Raw genomic sequence first — 25,236 nt, 5'->3', positions numbered from 1 at the left:
AGGAGAGGCCAATCATACATAGTAGCCAATGAGATCAACACCCGAACTGAACCAATTTTAGCCACAGGAGAGAATGTCTCCATATAGTTCACACCATATAACTGAGAATAGCCCTTGGCCACTAACCGTGCCTTCAATCGTTCCACACTGCCATCAGGAAGATGCTTCACTGTATAGACCCATTTACACCCAACAGTGTGCTTACCAGGAGGAAGGATGGTGAGTTCCCACGTATGATTATGTTGTAGAGCAGAGAGTTCTTCTTCCATGGCTTGCCGCCACCCTGGAGAGGCAAGGGCTTCCTGTACAGTCTTGGGAATGGGAACTGAAGAGAGTAATGATATAAACTTGCAATGGGAAGCAGAAAGGTGAGCAGTGGAAACATAGTCTGAAATGGGATGAGAAGTACAAGTACGTTTACCTTTCCGCAAAGCAATAGGGAGATGAAGATCTGAGGGAGAAGGAGCAGTAGCAGGATCTGTCGACGGGTGCCGAAGTGGAGGAGAAGCCGAAGCACTTCTGCAAGTATACACTTGAGTAATTGGCGGCCTCTCTGTAGTAACCGGCATATGATGTGCATCTGCCGTAGGAGTGGGAGCTACGGGAAGGGGGTCCACAACCGGAACAGGAAGAGAAACCACAGAGGGAGAAGAAGAGACCCCGGTATTGGAGAAAAAAGGAACTGATTCAAAGAAAGTGACATCCGGGCACACAAACGATTTATGAAACGTAGGGTTATAACATTTATACCCTTTCTGAGTCCTTGAGTAGCCAAGAAAAATACACTTTGTAGCCCGAGCATCTAGCTTGTCTACTCTAGGCCCCAAGTGCTGAACAAAACAAACACAACCAAAGACTCTTGGGTGAGAGGAAAGGGAGACAAAGTGGGGAACAACACGGAGAAAGGGGATTGACTTCCAAGGATTGACATGGGCATCCGATTTATCAAAAAACAGGATGTAAGAACAGCATCACTCCAAAAGTGCTTTGGGACATGCATATTGATCATCAAGGACCGAGCAGTTTCAAGAAGATGTCTATTTTTCCGTTCAGCTACACCGTTTTGTTGTGGGGTGTAGGCACAAGAAGTTTGATGAATTATTCCATGATGTTCTAGGTATTGCTGAAACGATGAGGAGATGTATTCTTTGGCATTATCAGAACGAAGTATTTTCATATTAACACCAAACTGAGTGCGTATTTCAGCATGAAATTTCTGAAAAATAGAGAACAATTCACTACGGTCTTTCATAAGATAGATCCATGTCATCCTTGAAAAGTCATCAACAAAGATTACAAAATACTTAAACCCATTGTATGACACCACTTTAACTGGACCCCATACATCAGAATGAACTAAAGCAAAAGGACTTGAGACACGACTATCAATTCTTGGACTAAATGAGACTCGATGATGTTTTCCCAACTGACATGACTCACAATCTAATGATGAAAGATGACTCAAGGAAGGAACTAGCAGCTTCAAAGCCTTGAGAGAGGGATGACCAAGTCTGCAGTGCCATTGGAGAGGAGTAAGAGACGACTGAAAAGCCACTGGAGGGCCACCACCATCAAGGTAATACAAACCACCGGCTTCATGCCCTCCACCAATCTTTGTCCCCGTCTTGAGATCCTGAAATACACAAGAAGAAGGATAGAAGGTTACAGAACAATTAAGGGACTTGGTTAATCTACTAACAGACATAAGGTTAAAAGGGAACTTAGGAACATATAAAACAAATGCTAAAGACAATGAGGAGAGATCAACATCACCAACACCACAAATAGGAGATGTAGAACCATTAGCAAGTGTAACTGTCTAAGATGTGGAGGTGCGAGAAAGGGAAGAAAATACATCAGGAGTCCCAGACATATGGTCCGAGGCCCCAGAATCAATGATCCAGGGTGAGGCTTTGGAAGCTAAACAAGTCATACCTGAATGGGCAAGTGTAGCTGTGTTCTGCTGAGATGTTTGAAGGAACTGCTCATATATAGCCTGTGGTACACTCACCATTTCCTGCCCGGAAGCACAAGTGGGTGTGGAGGAGGTTGGTGCAGTTTGCTGGCTTTCAGTAATTGTGCTACTACTTTTAGATGTAACATGGTTAGCCCAAGTGTTAGGTGGACCACGCAAATCATAGCAGAAATTAACTGTGTGCCCCTCTAAGCCACAATGTGTACATTTTCTCTGAGCATTACCCCTTCCTTTTCCACGGCCTCCCCCTGACTCACGGCCTTCAGTCCGACCACTGGCCCGGTTAAACATGTGTCCACCACGGTTGCTTGGAGGGCCACTGCTGCCACCACCACTTCTACTTCCACGACTACTCCCTTTAGTCACTACCAAACCAGATCTATCAGAGAAGGAAGAATGTTCCATTGGCTCAATGGATGTCCTCTTAAGACGAGCAAAAACTTCTTTAAGTGAGGGGAGAGCTGATCCCCCCAATATCTGTGCTCTGACAGGCTCATACTCAGCCTTCAAACCCACAAGGAACCTAGTCACATCAAGTTGTTCACGTTGCTGCTGTTGGATCTGGACATCTGATGTGAGAGGGTGATACACATTTAGCTCATTGCGGATGTTTCTCAAACTTGCATAATACTCTTCTAAGCTTTGACTTTCTTGCTTCAAATTGAAGTACTCTTGGTATAACTGATATACCCTAGTTGTGTTGTCTTGTTCAAAGTACAACTTTTTAGCATGATCCCAGATCTCTTTGGCTGTATCTAGGAACATGAAGTTCACACTAATCTTTGGTTCCATGCTGTTCCAAAGCCATGTCATTATCTGTGCATCATCTTGTTCCCAATCACTGAACCCAGGAGAATCAGAGGAAGGTTTCTCTTCCCTCACATGTTTGACTTTCCTCTTGGCCTTCAAGAACACCTCCACAGATTTTGCCCATGGTATATAGTTCTCACCATTCAACTTGATGGATGTCATTTGAACACTTAGATAATCTGAAGGGAGCATGATGCCTGTTTTGTTGTCATTCCCAACTACAGTTGAAGCCATCTCAATTATGTCTCCTCTGAATATACACCTCAATCTCACACTTTTCACAAGACTTATCTCACTTACAATACCACCAACCCACTTTCTTCAACTGCACATTACACACTACACTCTAAAGCTGAAATCATTCAGTCAACACATCAAACACTTGGAATGCACACTGCAGGACCATTTACCACCAACACACCACTACTGAAATTACTCAGTCATTTCATCGAACACTTGTTCTGCAAACTGCAGAGCTGATTATACACAAGGTCTAGGGGTTCACTTTTAAGCATTTAAAAAAACATAGATATGCCAGCCACCACAACACAACCAACACCGCACCACTGCTGTCGTGGACATCAGCAGTCTACCACTCTTCTTTCAGCACACATGTGAGTAAGAAAAGACAAAAGAAACATGACTGATATGTGTATCAGTTTCACCCAGCACCACAACAACTAACTTTCGATGTACACAAAAAAAATCAGCATTCACAGTCCATTTCTGAACACACGACAGCAGTGTCCATACCTGTATACGACTAGCCCTCTTCGTACACTGAATAGAGGGTCTAGTATACCACTTCAACGACCACCACAGCACCGGCCAGAGGCATTCTCACCTCCAGGCCCTCAAAACGACAACTCCTTTTCAGCCCTTTATCGAGTCTTCAATCAGATCAGCTGTAGGATGAAGAAACCTACTGTGAAGCTGGCGGCGAACCCAGGAAGAAGACAGCAGCAAAAAAAAAAAAGAACACCAGACCTTAAAGCTCTGATACCATGTGAATAAACCCTAGTTGTTTCTAGGTCAAAGTAGAGAAGAAGAAAGAAGAAAGAAAAGAGAAAGAAGAAGAAGAAGTAGAGGAGAAAAGTATTCGGCCAGACTAGAAGAGAGGATGTACAAAAGTACCTCTCCTAGCCGACCCACTTGACTTTTATTCATAAAACTTGAGTTACAAGAAAGACAATTTTGTCCCTCATAGAAGATGGGACACATAACTTAAACTCAGATACAATAGACATTTCACTTTCAATAAGATACACCAGAATGACCAAAGTACCCCTGACTCGAGCATTCTAACACTCTTATTTTTGGGACTGTTTTTCTTCTATTTAGAATCAAGCAACCCTGAAAGATATAGAGAAAATAGGCATGGCAACATATTTCCTGGATTTAGATATTTAATGAAATTCATAATTAGGATGATGACCTAGTAATGACTGATTTTACACTAGGTTGGGCAATTATTTTGCCAATTGTAGAGAAACTAGTTCGGATGCACCCTAGTGCTCTTGTTTCTTTTTCTCTTATATGTTATGTTAGTGTTAATGGGCCTTGTTCACACGGGCCTGTTAACCATTCTTTTGTTTCTTTTAAGTGATGTTTAACTGCTGGCCGCCCCATTAAAGGCAATATTTTAATTGATTCATGATTATTAGTTTAATAAAACAGATTAGGAGAATAGAGAGAGATCTGATCGAACTCTCTTCTCCTTCTCCCTTCTTCAGTATACTAATTCTACTGGCAGTAGTCTTCTTGGGTCTTGTGTTTATACTAAATGCAGTAGGGTGGAGTGCAGACTTTTATGGTCAGAGTTGGTTGATGTGGCTAATTCTTTTGCACCTTGGACTTTATTTGGTGATTTTATTATGATCCTGGATGTTACTGAAAAAGTGGGTCAGCAGGCCCCAGATAGGGGGTCTATGGAAGACTTCCAAGATCTTGTTCATAGGCTACAATTAGTTGATGTGGGCTATTAGGGGAGTGTTTTTACTTGGTGTAATGAGCGGCAAGATTTGGTCTGTGCTTGGGCTCGTCTTGATCGAGCTCATGTAAATGGGGAATGGTTGAATACCTTTCCTCTCAGAGCGGCTAAGCATTTGAACTGATTATACTCTAATCCCAAATGGGTTTTAAATTCCAACAGGTGTGGACTGAGAAGGTTGGGTTCTATGCAGTTGTTAAGGGTTGTTGGGTTCATCCTATGGGTGGTGATCCAGCTATTAGAGTTTGCTTGAAGTTGAAGAGATTTAGGGCTGATCTGAGAGACTGGAAATGGTCAGTATTTGGTGATATCCATCAGCAAGTCCGCTAGGCAGAGGATCTTGTGATTGTTCTAGAGGCTGCAAATCTGGATACTCCTTCGGAAAGTAATAGGATAGCCCTAAATGATGCTAGAAATCAGCTACATAACTTGCTGAAAATGGAGGAGATTTTCTGGTGCCAGAAAGCCCAGGATCACTTGGCTAAAGCACAGGGGCAAATACATCATTTTTCCATGCCTCAGTGAAAGTTAGGAGCAGGCGTAGTACTATTCAAAGGATCATAGGTTCAGATGGGAACTGGCAGACAAAACAAGAAGAGATTGGTGAGTCAGTTGTTTCTTTTTTCTCTGATATTATGACAGCCGACACTGTAACAGGTAATGATGAGTTCTCTGTTATTGCCTCTATGGTGCCTATTGATGATAACAAAGGGTTATTACAAATTCCTAATATGGAGGAAGTTCAAAATGCTGTTGTTGAGCTGAATAGGGATGCCACACCAGGTGCTGATGGTTTCTCAGGTCATTTTGTTGTTTCTTGCTGGGATATTATTGCAGATGATATTTATGATGCCATGTGTTTTATTTTTTGAGGAGGGAAGATCCTGAGGGACTTTACCTCATCTTTAATTTCTCTCATTCCAAAGTTTGCTGATCCTATAGGATTTTTTTATTTTCGGCCCATTAGTGTTGGTAACTTTGTTTATAATATATTTTAGTAAAAATTGTTATGAACAATGTAAGTGTGTTATTGCCTAAGCTTATTTCGGAGGAACAGGGGGCATTTGTCCAAGGCCAGAACATTATGGATGGCATTTCTTTGGTGCAGGAGATGGTTCAAGAGATTGATAGGAAGACTTTGGGAGGTAATGTTATCTTGAAACTTGACTAAAGCCTATGATAGGCTTGAATGGTCCTTTTTGCATCGGGTGGTGAGGCAGTTTAGGTTTTGTGATGATTGGATTCAGCTTGTTAAGTGGATGATTTCTAACTGCTGGTTTTCAATTGTTATAAATGGTTGCTCTCATGGTTTTTTCAAATCTTCTTGGGGCCTCAGGCAAGGGGATCCTCTCTCTCCCCCTATTTGTTTTTTTATTTTTTTATTTTTTTGATAAGTGAAGTTAGATTTCATTAATTCTTAAAATATAATCGTTACAAGCATCCCTTAGAGAGGCATGAGATGCTAGCTCTCTATAAATAAAACAGAGAAATTACAAGTGAACCCAAAACAAAGATTGTCTATTCACTCCTTGCTTGGCTAGAGTATTAGCTAATCCGTTTGCGGATCTCCTCACCCATTGTATCCTCAAACTCATATTCTTGGTGATCCACAAAAACCTTCTTAATTCATCCCTGTAGCACCATATCACAGATTCTGGATCCTTTAACCAACCCATCATTAATTTTGAGTCACCTTCAACCACCAATTTTTAATTCATCCCCCTATTTGTTTATTTTAGCTAAGGAAATTCTAAGTAGAGGGCTTAGATCTTGGGTGTTGAATAATCGTGTTAAGTTTTATCACCTTCCACGTGGCTGTCGGAGTGTATCTCACATCTCACTCCATTTATGCTGATGACACTATGATATTTACCACTGGGAAGAAACACTCTCTCACTCAGTTAATGGATTTTTTAAAAAGGTATGAGGCTGCTTTTAGACAACTATGTAACAAAGGTAAGAGTGGTTTTTATGTTTCCAGGCATTGCAGTTCTGCTTGTATTAGAATCATTGAAAGGAATACAGGTTTTTCTTTGAAATCTTTACCATTCACTTGGGGATTCCGATATGCAAAGGCAGGTACAACAGTGATACATTTGATGATTTATTGAATAAAATTGCTAAGAAGTTGCTGGTTGGAAGGGGCATTTTCTTTCCTTTGGTGATAAGAGTACTCTTGTTCGAAGTATACTGTCGAGCATTCCCGTCCATCTTCTATTGGCAGTTGCAACACCTATTGTTTATCCTCTGGGAGAGACAAAGTTTCTATTGTTGATGGCTCTCTTGTACCAATTTCTGGCAAGGGGGACATCATATTATCAGATACCATCACCCTATCCTCAGCTTTGCATGTTCCCAAGCTTAGTGCTAACTTACTTTCAGTTAGTAGTATTACTAAAAATCAAAATTGTTCGGTAACTTTTTTTCTCTAATTAGTGTATTTTTCAGGATCTGGAAACGAAGGTGATTGGGATTGGCCGTGAGATGAATGGAGTTTACCTGCTAGAACATTCACAGGGGGAGCAGAGTGAAGCAGGGAATTTGTTTGCTTCTCAGTCTTGTAGTAAGATTATGCTTTGGCACAACCGCATAGGTCATTTATCTTTTGGGTCTTTAAAGAGTCTTTTTCCAAACTTGTTTGAGTCAGTAGAAGTGTTTGGGTTAAAATGTGAAAGTTGTGAACTTGCAAAACATAATAGATTATCTTATCCTTTAAGTAATAAAAGAAGCAACCTTCCTTTTGAGATTGTGCATACCGATGTTTGGGGGCCCTACCATACTCCCACCATGGGGGGTACAGATATTTCTTGTTATTTGTTGATGACTATACCCGTTTTTCATGGGTCTATCTTATGCACTCTCGAGACGAGGTCCCCTCTCTGACCCAAGCTTTCCATCAGATGATCCTAACTCAATTTGAAACCAAGATCAAGATTCTTAGATCTGATAATGCCAAGGAATACTTTGCAAAACCCTTGGCATCCTATCTCCTTGATCATGGAATCATTCATCAGAGCACCTGTCCTTACACACCTCAGCAAAACGGGGTTGCTAAGAGAGAAAACAAACATATTTTAGAGGTAGCCAGAAGCATCATGCTCAACTCCAATGTTCCCATACGCTTCTAGGGAGATGCAATCCGTACATCCATATACCTCATTAACAGGGTTCCTTCACGGGTCCTAAACACGCAAACCCCGTTCAGTCTTCTATATCCAGATAAGGACCTATTCACTATTCCCCTCAAAACTTTTGGGTGTACTTGTTTATTTCAAATCCTTAGACCTCATCGCTCCAAGTTTGATCTCAAAGCCACTAAGTGTATTTTCCTTGGGTATGCACAAAATCAAAAGGGATATTGTTGTTATGAGTCAGTTTCAGGGAAGCACTTTGTATCCATGGATGTTACCTTCTTTGAGGATATGCCCTATTATCATAAGGCTTCCCCCTAGGGGGAGAATAGTGAGGAAGGGATTTCAGTTCCAGCTCCAAGAGTTCCTTTACCTGTCCTGGTTACTGAGGGGGGGGAAGTTGCGAAGAAGGCTATCAAAAATGCAGGGAGTTGAGGGTGTATCACAGAAAGTGGTGGAGGCAGGTTGATTCTTGTACTCAACAGCAATCTAGGCCAGTTCCAACATCTTCTACAACTCTAGATCCAGACACTACTACTGCTCCCATTGTTGATCCCACTATTATAGGGGTTTAGCCTTCACCAACAGATGACTTTGATCTTCCAATTGCTATTCATAAAGGGAAGCATCGTTGCACCTCATCCACTGCCCATTGCATCTCCAAGTTCCTTTCCTATAATTGTCTCTCAGAATCCTACACATCTTACTTGGCATCTATTTCTTCTATTCCTATACCCAGAAAAGTGCAAGAAGCTCTTTTGATACTTGAATAAAAGGAAGCAATGCAAGTAGAGATGGATGCTCTTGTCAAGAACAACACATGGGAACTAGTTAACCAGCCCGAAGGAAAGAAACCTATTGGATGCAGATGGGTGTTTATTGTGAAATATAATGTTGATGGTACTGTAGAGAGGTATAAGGCCAGATTGGTTGCAAAGGGATTCACACAAACTTATGGCATAGACTATACAGAAACCTTTGCACCTGTTACAAAAATGAACACTATCAAAGTTCTATCCATTGTTGCAAATTTCTCATGGCCAATATTTCAGCTAGATGTTACGAATGCCTTCCTCAACGGAGACTTGCAAGAGGAAGTATACATGGAGTTAACCCTTGGTTTTTATAGTACAGAAGCAGGAAAGAAAGTTTGCCTTTTGAAGAAGGTCTTGTACGGGCTGAAACAATCCCCGAAAGCTTGGTTTGATAGGTTTAGACTAGCTTTGGACAAATTCGAATACATATAGGCTCAGTCAGATCACACCCTCTTCTTTTAGAAGACAGGTCATTCCCTGACTCTACTTGCAATCTATGTAGATGACATTGTGATAACAGGAAGTGACACTAGTGAAATTGAAACCCTTAAACAGCACCTTCTCAAGGAATTTGAAGTAAAAGACCTAGGAAAGTTACACTATTTCCTAGGAATTGAGGTAGCTCAATCTAAGCATGGCATTTTCATCTTCCAAAGGAAGTATGTTCTAGACTTATTGGAAGAAACTGGCAAGTTAGGAGTGAAACCTACTGATACTCCCATTGAGCCTAACCATAAGATAAGTGCAGAAAGTGGAGAACTCCTTGAGGACAGGGCTATGTACCAAAGGTTGGTTGGGAAACTTCTTTATCTCTGTCTAACCCGACCAGATATTTCTTATGTCGTCAATGTTGTCAGTCAATACATGCTTTCTCCTAGGACCACCCATCTCCTTGCAGTAGAAAGGATCCTTGCCTACTTAAAGAGATGTCCAGGGAGAGGTAAACTTTTCAAGAATAATGGTCATATGAAAATAGAAGTGTATACAGATGCTGATTGGGATAGATGTGTTGATGATAGGAGGCCCACCTCTAGATATTGTGCATTTGTGGGGGAAAATCTTGTTTCCTGGAGAAGCAAGAAACAAAATGTTGTTGCTCACTCCAGTGCAAAAGCGGAATACAGATCCATGGTCAATGGTGTTGTAGAAGTGTTATGGCTGAGATCCTTGCTTTATGAGTTGGAGGTTGATTATGAGAAGCCTTGGATGTTGTATTGTGATAATCAAACTGCAATTAATATTGCCCACAACACAGCATGACAGGACTAAGCATATCGAGGTTGATAGACATTTTATCTGAGAGCGAGTCGCATCTCAAGAAGTATGCCTTCCTTACATTGCCTCAGACATGCAGTTAGCTGATCTCTTCACCAAAGCAGTCACAAAAGGCAAATTGGAGACAGATCTACGCAAGTTGGGCATGACAAATATCTACTCCCAACTTGAGGGGGAGTGAAGAAATAGTTGGTTAGCCACGAGTGTGGGGTTCCATACCCACACTCAGGCTCTAGTGTGTGTGGTTTCATACCAACACCTAGTTGTTTCTAATTTCTTTTATTAGTAGTTTCTAATTTCTGTTATTAGAAGTTTCTAATTTCTATTAAGTTGGGCTGGCTGGCCTTATTGTTTCTATTTTTTGTTTATTTCCTATTCTTGTAAGGATCCTAAAAGCTATAAATAAAAGAGTGTATGGGGCAGCAGATCATTCACCATTGAACCCCTTCTTTCTTTTCTCCTCTCTTCACTCTTTTTCTCTCTCTCTCTTTCTCTCTTTTCTTCTCTTCAAACCTGTAGTACAGTAAACAGTTCTTCTTCTTCTTTCAAGTGAAGGTTTGGCATTTTTTCATCTCCTACCTTGAGATTCCCCTCTTCGAGAATGAATATGTCTCTCAGCAGGTGGTTTAATTGTTTTGGAATACTAAAATCAATAGGGGTGGACTGTTGGTCTTGTCCCCTCTTTGGTGTTACAGGAGATATGGAAAGAGAGACGCCGAAAGGTCATAGAGGGTAATTTTTTTATGTTATATGGTGTTATCCAGGCTGTCCTTCAGTGGATCCAGGAGGTTTGTTATGATAAAGTTTTTGGTAAGGAGTGTTCGGGTGTGCAATGCAATCGGTTGGAAAGGCCAGGTTTGTCACTTTGTCTATCCATCTTGTTCGAGCTAAGAGAGTAATTCTAGTATTTCACATCCTGCCGTCTTCACATGTTTGGATCTTGCAAGTAGATGGGGCTAATCAAGGTGATCCCAGTTGTGCTGGTGGTGGAGGTTGGATCCAAGACCATAAGAACTGTGTTTGGTATTGCTTCTCTAGATACTATGGGGAAACAACGAATATGCCCTTTTGGATGGCCTGTTGGCTTCTAGGGATCTTTGATGCCCTGGATTTGTAGTTCTCTCTGATTCACAGATTCTTGTTGATAGTATTAATGGTGCCTGCTCTCCCTTGGACTATTTGGTATCTCTTACTAGCACTACAGAATGTCTCAGTATCTTTCACGATTCAGCATAAGGTGGCTGACACTTCAGCCAATTTGGCATGCAATCTTTGGGCTGATATCACATTTTTGTCCATAGTTGAGTGCCCTCCGGTTGTTTAGTCTTGTAGATTCTCTCGAGGGTTAAGGTTTTTATGCCCCCCCCCCCCCAAGTGTTTTTTGGATTTCATTAATAAAATTATGGTGGCCACCCCTCCACCAGGAGTAAAGGTAAAGTTTGGGGTTAGAAAAAGATCACAAGAAGATTTTTACCTCTGCACACTCTCACTATTAGAATACTGGCTCTAACATATTCATATTCAAGAAAAATTTCCATAAGCTGCATGACTTTCCTTTCATCCTGATGTTCCTAAATTTCTCATAAAAGGAGGGATCATCAGAAGAATCCATTTTCTCTGGTTGAATCCACAAAGAAATAAAACCTGCATAATATTTATTTATCTTCTTTTCTCCTTTTGCGTGAAAAAATCATGTTCAAGTTGAAACTTTCTAGCCACATTATTCTGCTGATAGACTTTTTCTAACAAGTCCTACATCTCCCTTGCCATCTGAAAGCCACAGAATTGATGAAATATGTCTTGGCCATCAGACCAGGATCTGGAATCATCTAGGAGACTCTATAGGGCCTTTCCTTACCCATAAAACTGAAATTGGGATGGCCACATTACCATATATGGACCCATTAAACCTTACAACAAAGATATCAGTTCCATCTGAAGCCATTGGAGACTAAATGTGGTAATCAACTATCCAATTCCTGACGGAATGAGCTTCAAAGTACCCAATAGGGACTGCACCTTAGGAGATCAGAACTCCTAGGACTAAGCTAGATAAGAGGTCCAACACCATAGGAATCAAACCAACCAACTTAAAGAACTAAACCAGTTGAGAGTTGTGCTGGTAAAAGAAATTCAGAAATCTTCCCATTAGAAACCCAAGTATTGATCTCCATGGGTGACAAAGATATCAGTTAGATTTGGAGAAATCTCCCCATTTTGCTAGGGGTGATAAAAATATTCCAAGAATCTTTTTTCCCTTGTATCATTGATATATTGGGAATATTTTGAATGCCATTGATGTTAAATATATAAGATTGAAAATTTTATCATATCATCAAAACTTTCCAATATTTGATTAAATTATTGGGATTTTTGCAAGCCTCTTCCTAAAAGAATAAATGGAGACTCTGTGATTGGATGACTGGCTTACTATTTTGTATGTGGTTTTCTTGCTATGTCACTATAATTCAAAAGAACTACAAATAAGGTTCCTCAGTATATTTAAAAATAAAAGAAAAAAACAGAAATCAAAGTCTCAAGTGAATGAAATTTATATAGAAAAGAAGATGGAGAAGATCACTAGAAGGCTAGAAGGATGACATAGAGAGATAACTATTACTCGTTCTAACAATCCATGAAGTTTCTTTAACAATTTCCATGTTTTTAGTAACTTCTCTAATTTCTTTAGATCCTCCGAATATTTTAGCAAAATTAGCTAAATATCCCTAAAATTTTCCTATTTCTACATGGTCAAACATCAATATATAACAAAATTGCAAACCATGTCTCAGATAACCATTAATTTTTTTCTTCTATTTACATCTCACTATAGTACTATTTTTATGACTCCTTGTTTCACTTGAGCCTTTGAGTTTGCCATCTTGAGCACACATATTTTCATGCTTTTGACATCCCTTACAAAGTGGAATATTGACCATTATTTATTTAATATATTTTTATACCTCTAATATGTAAAGATTATATCATCATTTTGTTCATAAGTTAGAACTATGTTTTGTTCTTCTTGTTGCAGATACGTTGTACAAGGCAAACTTGAATACAGGGAGCCTGCTGGAATATGCCCTTGCTTTTACAAGTGCAGCATTGGATAAGTACTGTAGTAAATGGAGCACAACTCCAAAGACTGGGTTCATTGACATTACAACATCAAAAGACTTCTATCGTGTATATAGCGGCCTTCAATTTGTAAGCAACAATGCCCCCCCCCCCCCCCACGTGTGTGTGCACATGTAACATTGTAGTTGATTGGAAAAATGAATTACCATTATAATTGTATATGAGGTTTGTTGAATGCAATATTTGTTCTTTCACCTAGTCTTAATTGTATAGATTTAGACTGTAGATAAAATTTATTTATAGGAATAGTCTGGATACTTTCCTGAATTCTAACTTTTATTCTTAGGGATGCATCTTTACAGTAAAATGAAAATTTCATTAAAATGAAGAAAGAAAACTTACAATTGAGAATAGGACCTTTTCCCCATTTCATGTTTGCTCTTGTGGTTAATGCCCTTAGTTGATCTTTTATGCTTGCACATAGAATTGGTTAATGCCCCCTTAGTTGATTTAAAAGCTCCAGCTTCTATGATAAGATCAACTGAAAAAAAAATGCAAAGGGAGTTCTTATGAGGAGTCAAAGGGTTAGAAAAGAATTTTCACTTTGTAAAATGGGATGGGTTCTGCAGGGAGTTCTTATGAGGAGTCAAAGGGTTAGAAAAGAAATTTCACTTTGTAAAATGGGACGGGTTCTGCAGGGAGAAGAAAGATGGAGGTCTAGGAATCAGAAAAATAAAGCTCTTCAATAAAGCTCTACTAGGGAAATGACTGCGGATATTTAGCTCTGAGAGGGAGGCTCTTTGGAGGAGGGTGGTAGTGTGCAAATATGGGGTGGTTGGGTCCAGGTGGGGTTCTAAAGAAGTGAAGACCCCTTATGGAGTGTTTGGAAGGGAATTATGTGTTTGTTTCCAATCGGCTTCCCTCAACTTAGTGTCTTTCAAAGTTGGGGATAGATCAACAATTAAATTCTGGAAAGATGATTGGTTAGGATTTAGAAAACTGTGTGACCTTTGCCCACGGTTGTATAGGTTGGGTATGAAGAATAGCTCTGTTGCGGAGAATTTTGAGATCAATCAAGGTAGAGTAGTGTGGTACCCAAAATTCAAGGTGGTGGAAAGAATCTTGAAATGGTTCATTCTTAGTCAAATCCTTCTACAAGGCTCTATCAAGGAATGTTGGAGAAAGATCAGAGTTAAAAGGGATTTGGGGAAACCCTGTTCTTCCACGGGTGGAAGCTTTTGCATGGCTAGTGGCATTGGATGGCATTCTGACCTTAAATCATCTTCAAAACATGGCTATCAGATATTACTTATGTGAGAATGCAAAGGACAATGTTCATCATTTGTTTGTTGAGTGCCCTACTCTAAGTTCATCTGGGGCTTTTTCTTTGGTCTCTTTGAAGCTAGTTGGATGGAACCTTGTTCAGCAGAGGAGCTTTTCTCTAGGTGACCAAGTGTGAGGGGAAATGCCAAGGCAAAGATTGCTTGGAGCTATATTCCTTTTGCTGTCTGTTGGGAAGTTTGGAAAGAAAGAAATAGGAGAATCTTTGAAGATGATGCTCGATCAAGGGACCATATCACTCTTCTCTGTGGTAAAAGAATTGTGGGTTGGGTTCTCATTCTCCTAGAGTTTGATGAAGGGAAGGGAGATCCATCATATGGATGGCCGAACCCTATAGGAAGGTTGGGCGAAATTTCAAAAAATTTCTCTCTCCCATCTAGGAATCGTATTCCCTAATTTAGAAAACTGCATTTTCAAGGTTCATTCTTGAAACAAAACCAGACCAGATCTGAAACCAAAAGAAGGGAGTGGGAAATACCTGATACGGAATTAAAAGGAACTCTCAACGTAGGTGTTCACGCCCAAAGAGGATACCAAATCCACCTCCACTGAAAATGACACAGCACATGTTGAGGTAGGATCAGCAAGAACGGTTCTCCAACAAGAACCTGGGATTCTTCACCAAGAATCGAGCAGGGTGGTGTGAGTACAACTTCTGATTGTTTCTTCACTAAGAAACAATATCAATAACACTTCTTGATCACTCTAGTAGGTGGAGATCGAACTGGGATGGCGCCAAGAATTAAGGAAGAGAAGAGACTGCAGAAAGGAGTGTATTCTCTCTGTGGAATTCGCCCCCTATTTATAATCCATTCAGGGTCAACTTTCTAATCTGATTAGGAATGAGATTTCCTAATCGAAATCTTGTATTTAGATCTGGACTCTCAAGTTGATAAGACTTATCTTATCCAATTTCTAATCCCAGTTAGATTATGAAACCAGAATGGCCCAATTTAATTAAACCATTTAAGCCCAATTCGAAATGGGCTTTAGGCCCATTAAGTCATACTGCTCACTTAACCAATTATATGTTGGCTAGTTTGGTTCTCTTTGTATAGCGTGGGACCCTAGCATTAATCTACACATCAGCCACATGGGTTCAACCTAGCCTTTGTTACAAGGCCTAGCCGAATTCACTATAGGTCACAGTGAACCCCTGAGTCCATCACCATGGGCCCAGCATTTACACTAAATGGTCCTTGGGTCGAGCCATCTTGTGAAAACCCAAGGACTGTGGGCAGATGCAAGATTATCCCATCAGGTATTACCCTCAATGGCCTTACACTTAACCTCTCGGCCCATAATGATCAAACACTGCCCGACAAGAAAGGACCTCTCCTCGGTTGCAAGGTACAGTGTTGCACTCTCTACTCACATGGATCCCAGGAATTAAAACCTTTTTGCAAACAATTTGAAACCATAATATATAAGTATATTTCTATATAAATATATTTTGCAAAACCAAATTTCAAACACATTTGAAATCCACCGCAAGTAGTTTAGGTTTCCATCAGAGAGAGTGCATTTCCCGATCATTCACTTTGTCCGACAAAGGGGCTGATCCTGTCACTATGATCACCCACTCAGGTGAATTCTCGGACTGCCCCAACATACCCAGGTTTTGACCCGGTAAAGGATCTCACTGATTGGCATATCAAAGACAGCCCAATCCGACACCTAGTGCAGTACCATAATCGAGTCTAGGGGTCAGGTGTAACATTCCAGTTTTGCCCATCTATCTCCAAGGTCTAGGGCAATACTGGAATTTGGTCCGGTTCAGGGTTTCAAACAAACCCACACTGCATGTACCTCAGGTCTCACCCTAGCAGTTGAGACAAGCCACCCCAACCAACTTGGCGGCACATCAGTGTCAGCCTTGGCAGGATAAATCTCCCCAGATCTATCCAACGGCTGTGAAAATTATAAACTAACACAAGTCTGATAAGTGTCCAGTTTAAGGGTATTACACAGAAACACACCATAATAACACGAATCAATTATGCACTTTATTCATTTACAATAAATGACAATAAGTAAATCAATCTGATTGGAGCTAAGGGCATATACTGTCTAACATTTGAAGGGGTTCCAAAATATCTTGGTGCTGGATTTTGGAATGTTCTTGAGTTGGCTTAAAAGCTTTGTCCTTTTCTTGGCTTTTGTTTTTTGTCTTTCTTCTTTGAGTGTCTACCTTTGTAATTTGTATTGCTTTGTATTTCTAGTGATCTCTTATCACCCTTAGCCGTACCTTCCTCTTCTATCAATAAATTTATTTTTTATTTATTACCAAAAAATGAAAAGAACAAATACCCCTGGGAATAAAGTATTACTATATTAATACTTCCCCTCAAGCTAAGCATTGATGTTGAGAATGAGCATGTCTAGCAGCTTGTTTAGATTATCAACTAACTTGGGTTTGACCACATGTTTAGTAAAAAAAAATATATCTATTAGTTGATATCTAATGTCACAAAGAAACATACTTCTCCAGTTGTCTGGCAAACCTTGAGCTATCATGCTGTAGTGGCGTATGTGCAGTATTAATTGTAATCTGGTTATCAAGGTGTAGTTTAACCAGTCTGTTGAAGTTTGACCTGCCATAGAATTCTGTCTTGTTCGTTGACTGTAGAGTAAAGTAGACAGCAAGAAGTAGGAGAGGAAAGAAGAAAAGAGAGAAGAGAGAAAAGAGAGAAAGGCTGGTTCGAATTAGGGAAAAAAGTTAATCCCTTGATTCGGCCAGACCTATTATTATATTATTGACTTATTGAAAAAGACTTGAGTGCCCTTCTTTAAGTAAGAGGCACTCGAACTAACATAACAGTACACATCAGCATTCTCAACAAGTACAAAGACTGAAATACCCCTTCACTAACACCACTAACACTCCCCCTCAAGCTGGTGAGTATATATCATATAATCCCAGCTTGTTACATATGTAGTCCACTCTCCCCCGACTCAAGCCTTTTGTAAACAAGTCTGCCCACTGGTTTCCCGTACTAACATATGCAGTTTCTATCACCCCATTCAGCACCTTCTCTCTCACAAAATGACAGTCAACTTCGATGTGCTTGGTTCTTTCATGAAACACTGGATTGGAAGAGATATGAACCGCTGCCTGATTGTCACAGTAGAGCTTCATTGGAGTACTGATGTCATATCCTATCTCCTGTAGAAGGTTCCTCAGCCACACTAGTTCACAAGCAGTATGTGCCATGGCCCTATATTCCGCTTCTGCACTGCTTCTTGCCACAACTGTTTGCTTCTTACTTTTCCATGTTACCAGGTTACCCCCCAGAAAGGTGCAATAGCCTGTGGTAGATCGTCTATCAGACATAGAACCTGCCCAATCAGCATCGGTGTATCCTTCTACTACCAGTTTTCCACCACTTCTGTACAGCAAACCACGACCAGGAGCTCCTTTCAGATACCTCACAATCCTTAGCACTGCATTCCAATGTGGGACCAAAGGTTTCTGCATGAACTGACTCACCACACTAACCGCAAATGAAATATCTGGCCGAGTAATGGTTAGATAGTTTAGTTTGCCTACAAGTCGTCGGTATCTGCCAGGCTCTTCAAACACTTCACCTATATCACTGCTCAGCCTCGTATTTGTTTCCATAGGTGTCTCAGCCGGTTTAGTACCCAACAATCCTGTTTCTTCCAGTAAATCAAGCACATATTTCCTCTGGCACAAATTAATGCCATGCTTAGATCTTGCTACCTCTATGCCCAAAAAGTATTTCAACTTGCCAAGGTCCTTTGTCTGAAAGTGTTCCTGTAGGAATGCCTTCAATCTGTCAATGCCCATTTTATCATTCCCAGTCACAACGATATCATCCACATACACCACCAATATTATTTTACCTGCCGAAGAGTCAAGACTGAAGACAGAGTGATCAACTTGGCACTGTTTCAGACCAAACTTCTTGACCACCTCACTGAACCTACCAAACCATGCTCGAGGGGACTGTTTAAGTCCATAAATAGCCTTCTTAAGTCTACATACCTTACCATCCTCCCCCTGAGCAACAAACCCAGGTGGTTGCTCCATGTAGACCTCCTCGAGCAAATCCCCATGCAAAAAGGCATTTTTGATATCGAGCTGATGGAGAGGCCAACCAGACATAGCTGCAAGAGAGATGACGACACGAACTGACCCTATCTTAGCAACCGGGGAGAACGTCTCCGTGTAGTCAATGCCATAGGTTTGGGAGTACCCTTTGGCAACCAGCCGCGCCTTCAGGCGCTCAACACGACCATCTGGCAAGTACTTAACACTATACACCCACTTACAACCGACAACCTGCTTCCCAGGAGGAAGAGCGGTGAGATCCCAAGTGTGATTATGATGCAAAGCAGAGAGCTCTTCTTCCATAGCACGGCACCACTCTGGAGAGGTAAGGGCTTCCTGGACATCCTTAGGAACAACCACGGAGGATAACAAAGATATGAACTGGCGATGGGAAGCGGAGAGGTGGGTAAGTGAAACAAAATTGGAAATAGGGTGAAGGGTGCAAGTACGCTTACCTTTCCGTAAGGCAATAGGAAGATCTAGGTCGGAGGCTGGTGTCGAAGCTGGAGCTGGATCTGTCGACGGTGATGAAGCTGGAGGAGCTGCAGCCGGTACACGTGGGCGATGTGTATACACGTGACGGATGGGTGGACGGTCAACCAATGGTGGCACCGGAGGCAAGGACGTAGGCATGACTGGAACCAAAGGAGGTGGATCAGCCACAGGAAGAGGAAGAGGAGGTGGTGATGTGGGGGAAGCAGCAGCACCGGACCCCACGAAGAACGGAGTAGACTCAAAGAATGTAACATCAGCACATACCAAGGAACGACGAGAACTAGGATGATAACACTTGTACCCTTTCTGAGTTCGGGAATAACCAAGGAAGATACACTTCATGGAACGTGCATCTAACTTGTCAGTCCCGGGACTCAGATTATGAACGAAGCAGACACACCCAAATACCCGAGGAGAAAGCGGAAACGGAGACATGTTGGGGAATAAGACACTAAAAGGAGAACGACCATCAAGGATAGACGTGGGCATCCGATTAATTAAGAAACAAGAGGTGAGCATTGCATCGCTCCAAAAAGTTTTGGAAACATTCATGTGGTGCATGAGGGAGCGTGCCGTTTCTACAAGATGGCGGTTCTTTCTCTCAGCAACCCCATTTTGTTGCGGAGTATAGGTACATGAAGTTTGGTGTATAATGCCATGTTGGTCCAAGTATTCTCGAAAAGATGAAGACAAGTATTCACGACCATTATCAGAACGGAAAATTTTGATGTGAACACCAAATTGATTGCGGATCTCAGCATAAAATTTCTGGAAGATGGAAAATAATTCACTTCTTTCTTTCATTAAATAGAGCCACGTCATTCTTGAACAGTCATCAACAAAAATAACAAAATATCGGTATCCATTATATGACATCACTTTATAAGGACCCCAAACATCTGAATGAATTAAAGAAAAAAGACTCGACACACGGTTATCGACCCTAGAACGAAAGGGAACACGATGGTGTTTCCCAAATTGACAAGACTCACAATCTAAAACAGAAAGTTGACTCAATGAAGGGACTAAGGACTGCAACACTTTCAGCGAAGGATGACCAAATCTACAGTGCCACTGGAGAGGAGAAATGGATGACTGAAGAGCCGTTGACGTTCGTCCACCACCATCAAGATAATACAGTCCACCGGCTTCATGCCCTCCACCAATCTTCATCCCCGTCTTGAGATCCATCTCCTTGCCTGGACCATCTGAGGGAGTAGAAGGCATCGGGTCAGCTGACCGTTTCTCCTGTGTAGGGCTGAAACTGGTGTCACTAGTCATGGCATGGTTGGCCCACGTCGAGGGAGGACCATGTAAGTCATAGCAGTAGTTAATGGTATGTCCATCCAAACCACAGTGAGTACACTTCCGTGGACCCGAGCCACGTCCTCTACCACGAGCTCCCCCTGAATCTCTGCCTCCAGTACGACCACCACCACGGATATGTGTAGATCCACCACTACCACTCCTGCCAGGCTGGGTTCCTCGAGTCCCACTTCTGCCACCTCGGCCTCTTGACACTGCAAATGCTGATTTATCGGAGACATTAGAGTCCATAGATCCAATGGAAGCCCTCCGAAGACGAGCAAACACCTCCTCTAAAGATGGAAGAGCAGATCCCCCTAGTATCTGGGCTCGTACTGGTTCATACTCAGACTTCAGCCCCACCAGAAACCGTGTTACATCAAGCTGCTCTCGCTGTTGCTGTTGAACTTTGACATCTGAAGTGAGAGGATGATAGACATTTAACTCATTACGGATATTCCTCACATTGGCATAGTACTCCTCAAGGCTCTGATTTCCCTGTTGCAGATTGAAGTATTCCTGATACAGTTGATATACCCTAGTGGTATTATCCTGACCTGAATACAGTTTCTTGGCATGATCCCACACCTCTTTGGCTGTGTCAAGAAACATGAAGTTCACACTGATTTTGGGTTCCATACTGTTCCACAACCATGTAATGATCTGTGCATCTTCCTGTTCCCAGTCTTCATACTCCTGAGAATTAGCGGGGGGTTTCTCCTCTCTTATATGCTTCACTTTCTTCTTCGCCTTCAGAAAAACCTCTACAGACTTGGCCCAAGGGACATAATTCTCTCCATTCAGTTTAATGGAGGTCATTTGGACATTCAGGTAGTCAGTAGATATCATGGCACTAGGTTTACTATCACTGTTATCTGCCATTGCCGAACTCCCTTAATTCTGAGCACTGAATTAGGAGCACTACACACTGCACACTACACACAGACACTTCATCGAAATCTGCACACTGATTTCAACAGCTGAGAACTGCAACACCACAAACCCTACTCACCGAAGTCTGTACACTGATTTCAGCAGTATTAAATGTTGAAAACTACAACACCACAACCCCTACTCACCGAGGTCTACACACTGATTTCAGCGATATCAAAAGCTGAAAACCACACTTGTAACACCACCAACATTAATCCACAACTATAGGAAGCTTCACCATTAAGTAGACACTATTGCCATTCGAATCACACACAAACCAGAATAAACCCTAGCATAAACCCTAGCATACTGCAATCTGAGAACCCATCATGCGAACTGTACTACACCTCTCATGTATTCCATAACAAAAAAAAATATATAAAAAAAAACTTTACCTCATCGCCTGAAGGCCAACCATACGAAGGGCTGAGACACCACTGCACCACACGTACCAGCCCTAACTAGGGCTTAGAAACCACAGCAACCAATCACCAACGACACAATCGGAGGCATAGAGACCTCCTAGGGAAGAGGGCGATCACTCCTTTTCAGCCCTTTTCCCAGTCTCCAACTCACAACTGAGAACCCCAAGTGAAACCCTAATTCGAATGCGCAGAAGGCAGAATTCTAGCAAGTCTGATTTGGTGAACCTAGCTCTGATACCATGTTGAAGTTTGACCTGCCATAGAATTCTGTCTTGTTCGTTGACTGTAGAGTAAAGTAGACAGCAAGAAGTAGGAGAGGAAAGAACAAAAGAGAGAAGAGAGAAAAGAGAGAAAGGCTGGTTCGAATTAGGGAAAAAAGTTAATCCCTTGATTCGGCCAGACCTATTATTATATTATTGACTTATTGAAAAAGACTTGAGTGCCCTTCTTTAAGTAAGAGGCACTCGAACTAACATAACAGTACACATCAGCATTCTCAACAAGTACAAAGACTGAAATACCCCTTCACTAACACCACTAACACAGTCCATTAAATGAAACTTTTGACTCTTCTAAGAGAATTTTCATCCTTAACAGAGATTCCATGTGACATAACTCTAATTTTCTCCAATATTTGATCTGGCCACTACAGACTGATATTTGCTCCTCCATTCCATTAACCAAAAACATACTTCACGTGAACTACAGAATGGGAAAGGACATAATAGGCTGGAAGTGGTGGAGTTTCTTTTGCCAAACCCTCAATCCTCCATGAAACTTCACAAGCATTTGTTGAGTCCCAGGAAAAAAACATATGGACCAAACTATACCAGCCTTTTTAACTCCCAAATAGTCTCGGTGGAGGAGGGGTGGCCACTGCTGAATTCTATTAATTTATCGAAGGAAATATCCTGGTGGGTGGGAGATGTAAATCTGTCCTTAAAATCTGATAGAAAAATACTGATTATAGCAGAAAAGAAAGAGAGAAAAGAAGATTTCAGCATAATAGAAGATGGAGAAGAAGAGAAAGGAGAAGAGAATTCGATGGGTTACTCTCTCCCTTCACTAATCTTTTATTAATCTAAATTGATTAGGCTAATTACATTTCTGCCCTTAAGTGGGTGGCCAGCTAAGCAATAACTTAAATGAAATTTAAAAGAAGTTAACAGGCCCATTAACACATAAAATAAAATAGAACACTGCTTAAACATAAAACAAATACTAGGGCCCATTCGGCCCATTCTCTCTACACTCACCCTCAAGCTGAGCATAGATGTCAATCATGCCCAGCTTGCTTATATAGTGTGTGAACTTTCCTTTTGAAACACCGTTGGTCAAAACATCAGCCAACTGCTCTATTGAAGCAATAAATGGCAAGCAAACTTCCCCTGAAGCAACTCTCTCCCATATAAAATGTCTAATCAACCTCTATATGCTTAATTCTATCATGCTGAATAGGATTATGTGCAATGTTGATAGCTGCCTAGTTGTCACAGTAGAGCATCATTGGTTTTTCGTAGTCAATACCCAACTCTCCCAAAAGTGATCTCAGCCACAATAATTCTAACACTCCATGTGCTATTGCCCTGTACTCTGCTTCAGCTGAATATCTGGCTACTACAAACTATTTCTTACTCCTCCATGAGACAATGTTCCCTGCCACCAAAGTACAGTATCCTGAGGTAGATCTCCTATCAATACATCTGGCCCAATCAGCATCAGTGTATGCCTCCAGCTTCATGTGTCCATGCTTAGCAAACAGAATACCTTTCCCTGGAGTGCCTTTTAAGTAGCACAAAACTCTTTTTGCAGTTGCTAAATGTGTATCTCTGGAAGAATTCATAAACTGACTAAGGACACACTGCATAGGAAATATCTAGTCGAGTCATGCACAGATATAACAACTTCCCAAACAGTCTCTAGAACACTCTCCTATCAGACAATAGTTCACGATTAGTAGCAGAAAGCTTGTGGTTTAAGTCTATAGGGATGGAAGCCGGTTTAGCACCAAGTTTACCAGTCTCTGCAAGGAGATCAAGAACATATTTGCGTTGAGAAATGAAGATACCATCCCTAGATCTAGAAATTTCAATTCCCAGGAAATATTTGAGATTCCCCAAATCTTTGATCTCAAATTCAGTGCTAAGAAACCTTTTGAGCTTAATTACTTCCTGAGTGTCATTACCAGTAACCACAATGTCATCAATGTAAACAATCAAAAAAGTCACCACGGAGTTACTTCTCTTCACAAATAAAGTATGGTCAAATTAAGTTTGTGTGTGACCAAAAGAAACAAGGGCAGTTCTGAATCTCTCAAACCAAGCTCTAGGAGATTGTTTGAGACCATAAAGGGACTTCTTCAATTTATACACCTTCCCTTGCATCTCCTCCATGCGCTCCCAAAGGTAAAGACATACAGACCTCTTCATGTAGGTCTCCATTTAAGAAGGCATTTGTAACATCAAACTGGTCAAAGGGCCAATCAAAAGGTGCAGCTAGAGACAACAAAACTCGAACTGAAGTCATTTTATCTACAGCAGCAAAAGTCTCAAGGTAATCAATACCATACATCTGAGTGTAGCCTTTAGCAACCAATCGAGCCTTCAACCTCTTAATAGTACTACCAAAATGATACTTGATAGCAAATATCCATTTACAACCCACTGGTTCCTTCCCTTTAGGCAAGTCCACAATATCCCAGGTATGGTTCTTAAAGCATCTAGCTCAATCATTATAGCATCCCTCTATTCAAGTTTGGACAAGGCTTTTGGTACATACTTGGGAATCACATGGGTAGAAACAGAGGCAAGAAAAGAATAATAGGTTAGGGAAAGAAGGTTGTAGAACAGGTGTTTAGAGATACAATGTGTTATACACTTCTGCTTGCCTTTGCAAAGGGCAATAAGAAGGTCAAGGTCTAAGAAGGTAACAAATGGGTCAGAGGAAGGTTGACCTATGACCTCAGTAGTGATGGGAGATGCAAGGGGCTCTATTGAAGGAGTGGAAATACAACTTGCCCATGCCTGAGTCTTTGTCTTCAGTACCACCTTTGGACAATAGGATGTGAAGGAAACATAGGAGGATGAGCTGGAGAAGGAAGGGGAGCAGGAACATGTGAAGTAGACACAGTGGAAGGAGAAGCAACATAAGAAGATGACTCAACAGAAGACTCAAAAGGAACTAGAAGAGGAATAGCTTAGGACATAGAAAATGACTCCTCAGAATGCTCCCCCTTAAGAGAAATACCAAAGAAAGGAATTGATTCAGCAAATGCAACATCCCTAGAGACAAAGCATGTGCTACGAACCAGATCAAAACAACAATATCCCTTCTGTGTGGAGGTGTATCCTAGGAAGACGCACTTATGTACCTTAGGCTCAATTTGGAAAGAGTACAAATGCAAATATGTACAATACAAATACATACAAAATAATATAAAATAAAAGGTTTTGCACTCTACATATTTGTATTTGTACTCCTTATTGAGCCTTAGGCTCAAATTTATGTCTCTAATGATTACGAACATGCACATAACCAATGCACCAAGACTCGGAGAGGAAGAGAGAAGAGATCCTCATCTAAAAAGAG

General features: G+C 41.2%; 1 protein-coding gene across 2 annotated transcripts in view; it reads left to right on the top strand.

The window, feature by feature from the left end:
• Nucleotides 1–25,236, top strand: part of PIR121 (transcription activator) — a 172,341-nt gene that overhangs the window by 142,075 nt on the left and 5,030 nt on the right. For both annotated transcript variants that reach the window (XM_088894769.1, XM_088894770.1), the window contains exon 29: nucleotides 13,031–13,203. In XM_088894769.1, the coding sequence (XP_088750895.1) occupies nucleotides 13,031–13,203 (173 nt within the window). The remainder of the gene's footprint in view (nucleotides 1–13,030; nucleotides 13,204–25,236) is intronic.

Source organism: Nelumbo nucifera, chromosome 1 (genome assembly GCF_055504915.1).
Source record: "Nelumbo nucifera cultivar China Antique chromosome 1, China Antique-T2T, whole genome shotgun sequence".
NCBI classification, from domain to species: domain Eukaryota; kingdom Viridiplantae; phylum Streptophyta; class Magnoliopsida; order Proteales; family Nelumbonaceae; genus Nelumbo; species Nelumbo nucifera.
The sequence above is the reverse complement of the archived record's forward strand: the minus strand, read 5'-3'. Positions and strand labels throughout refer to the sequence as shown.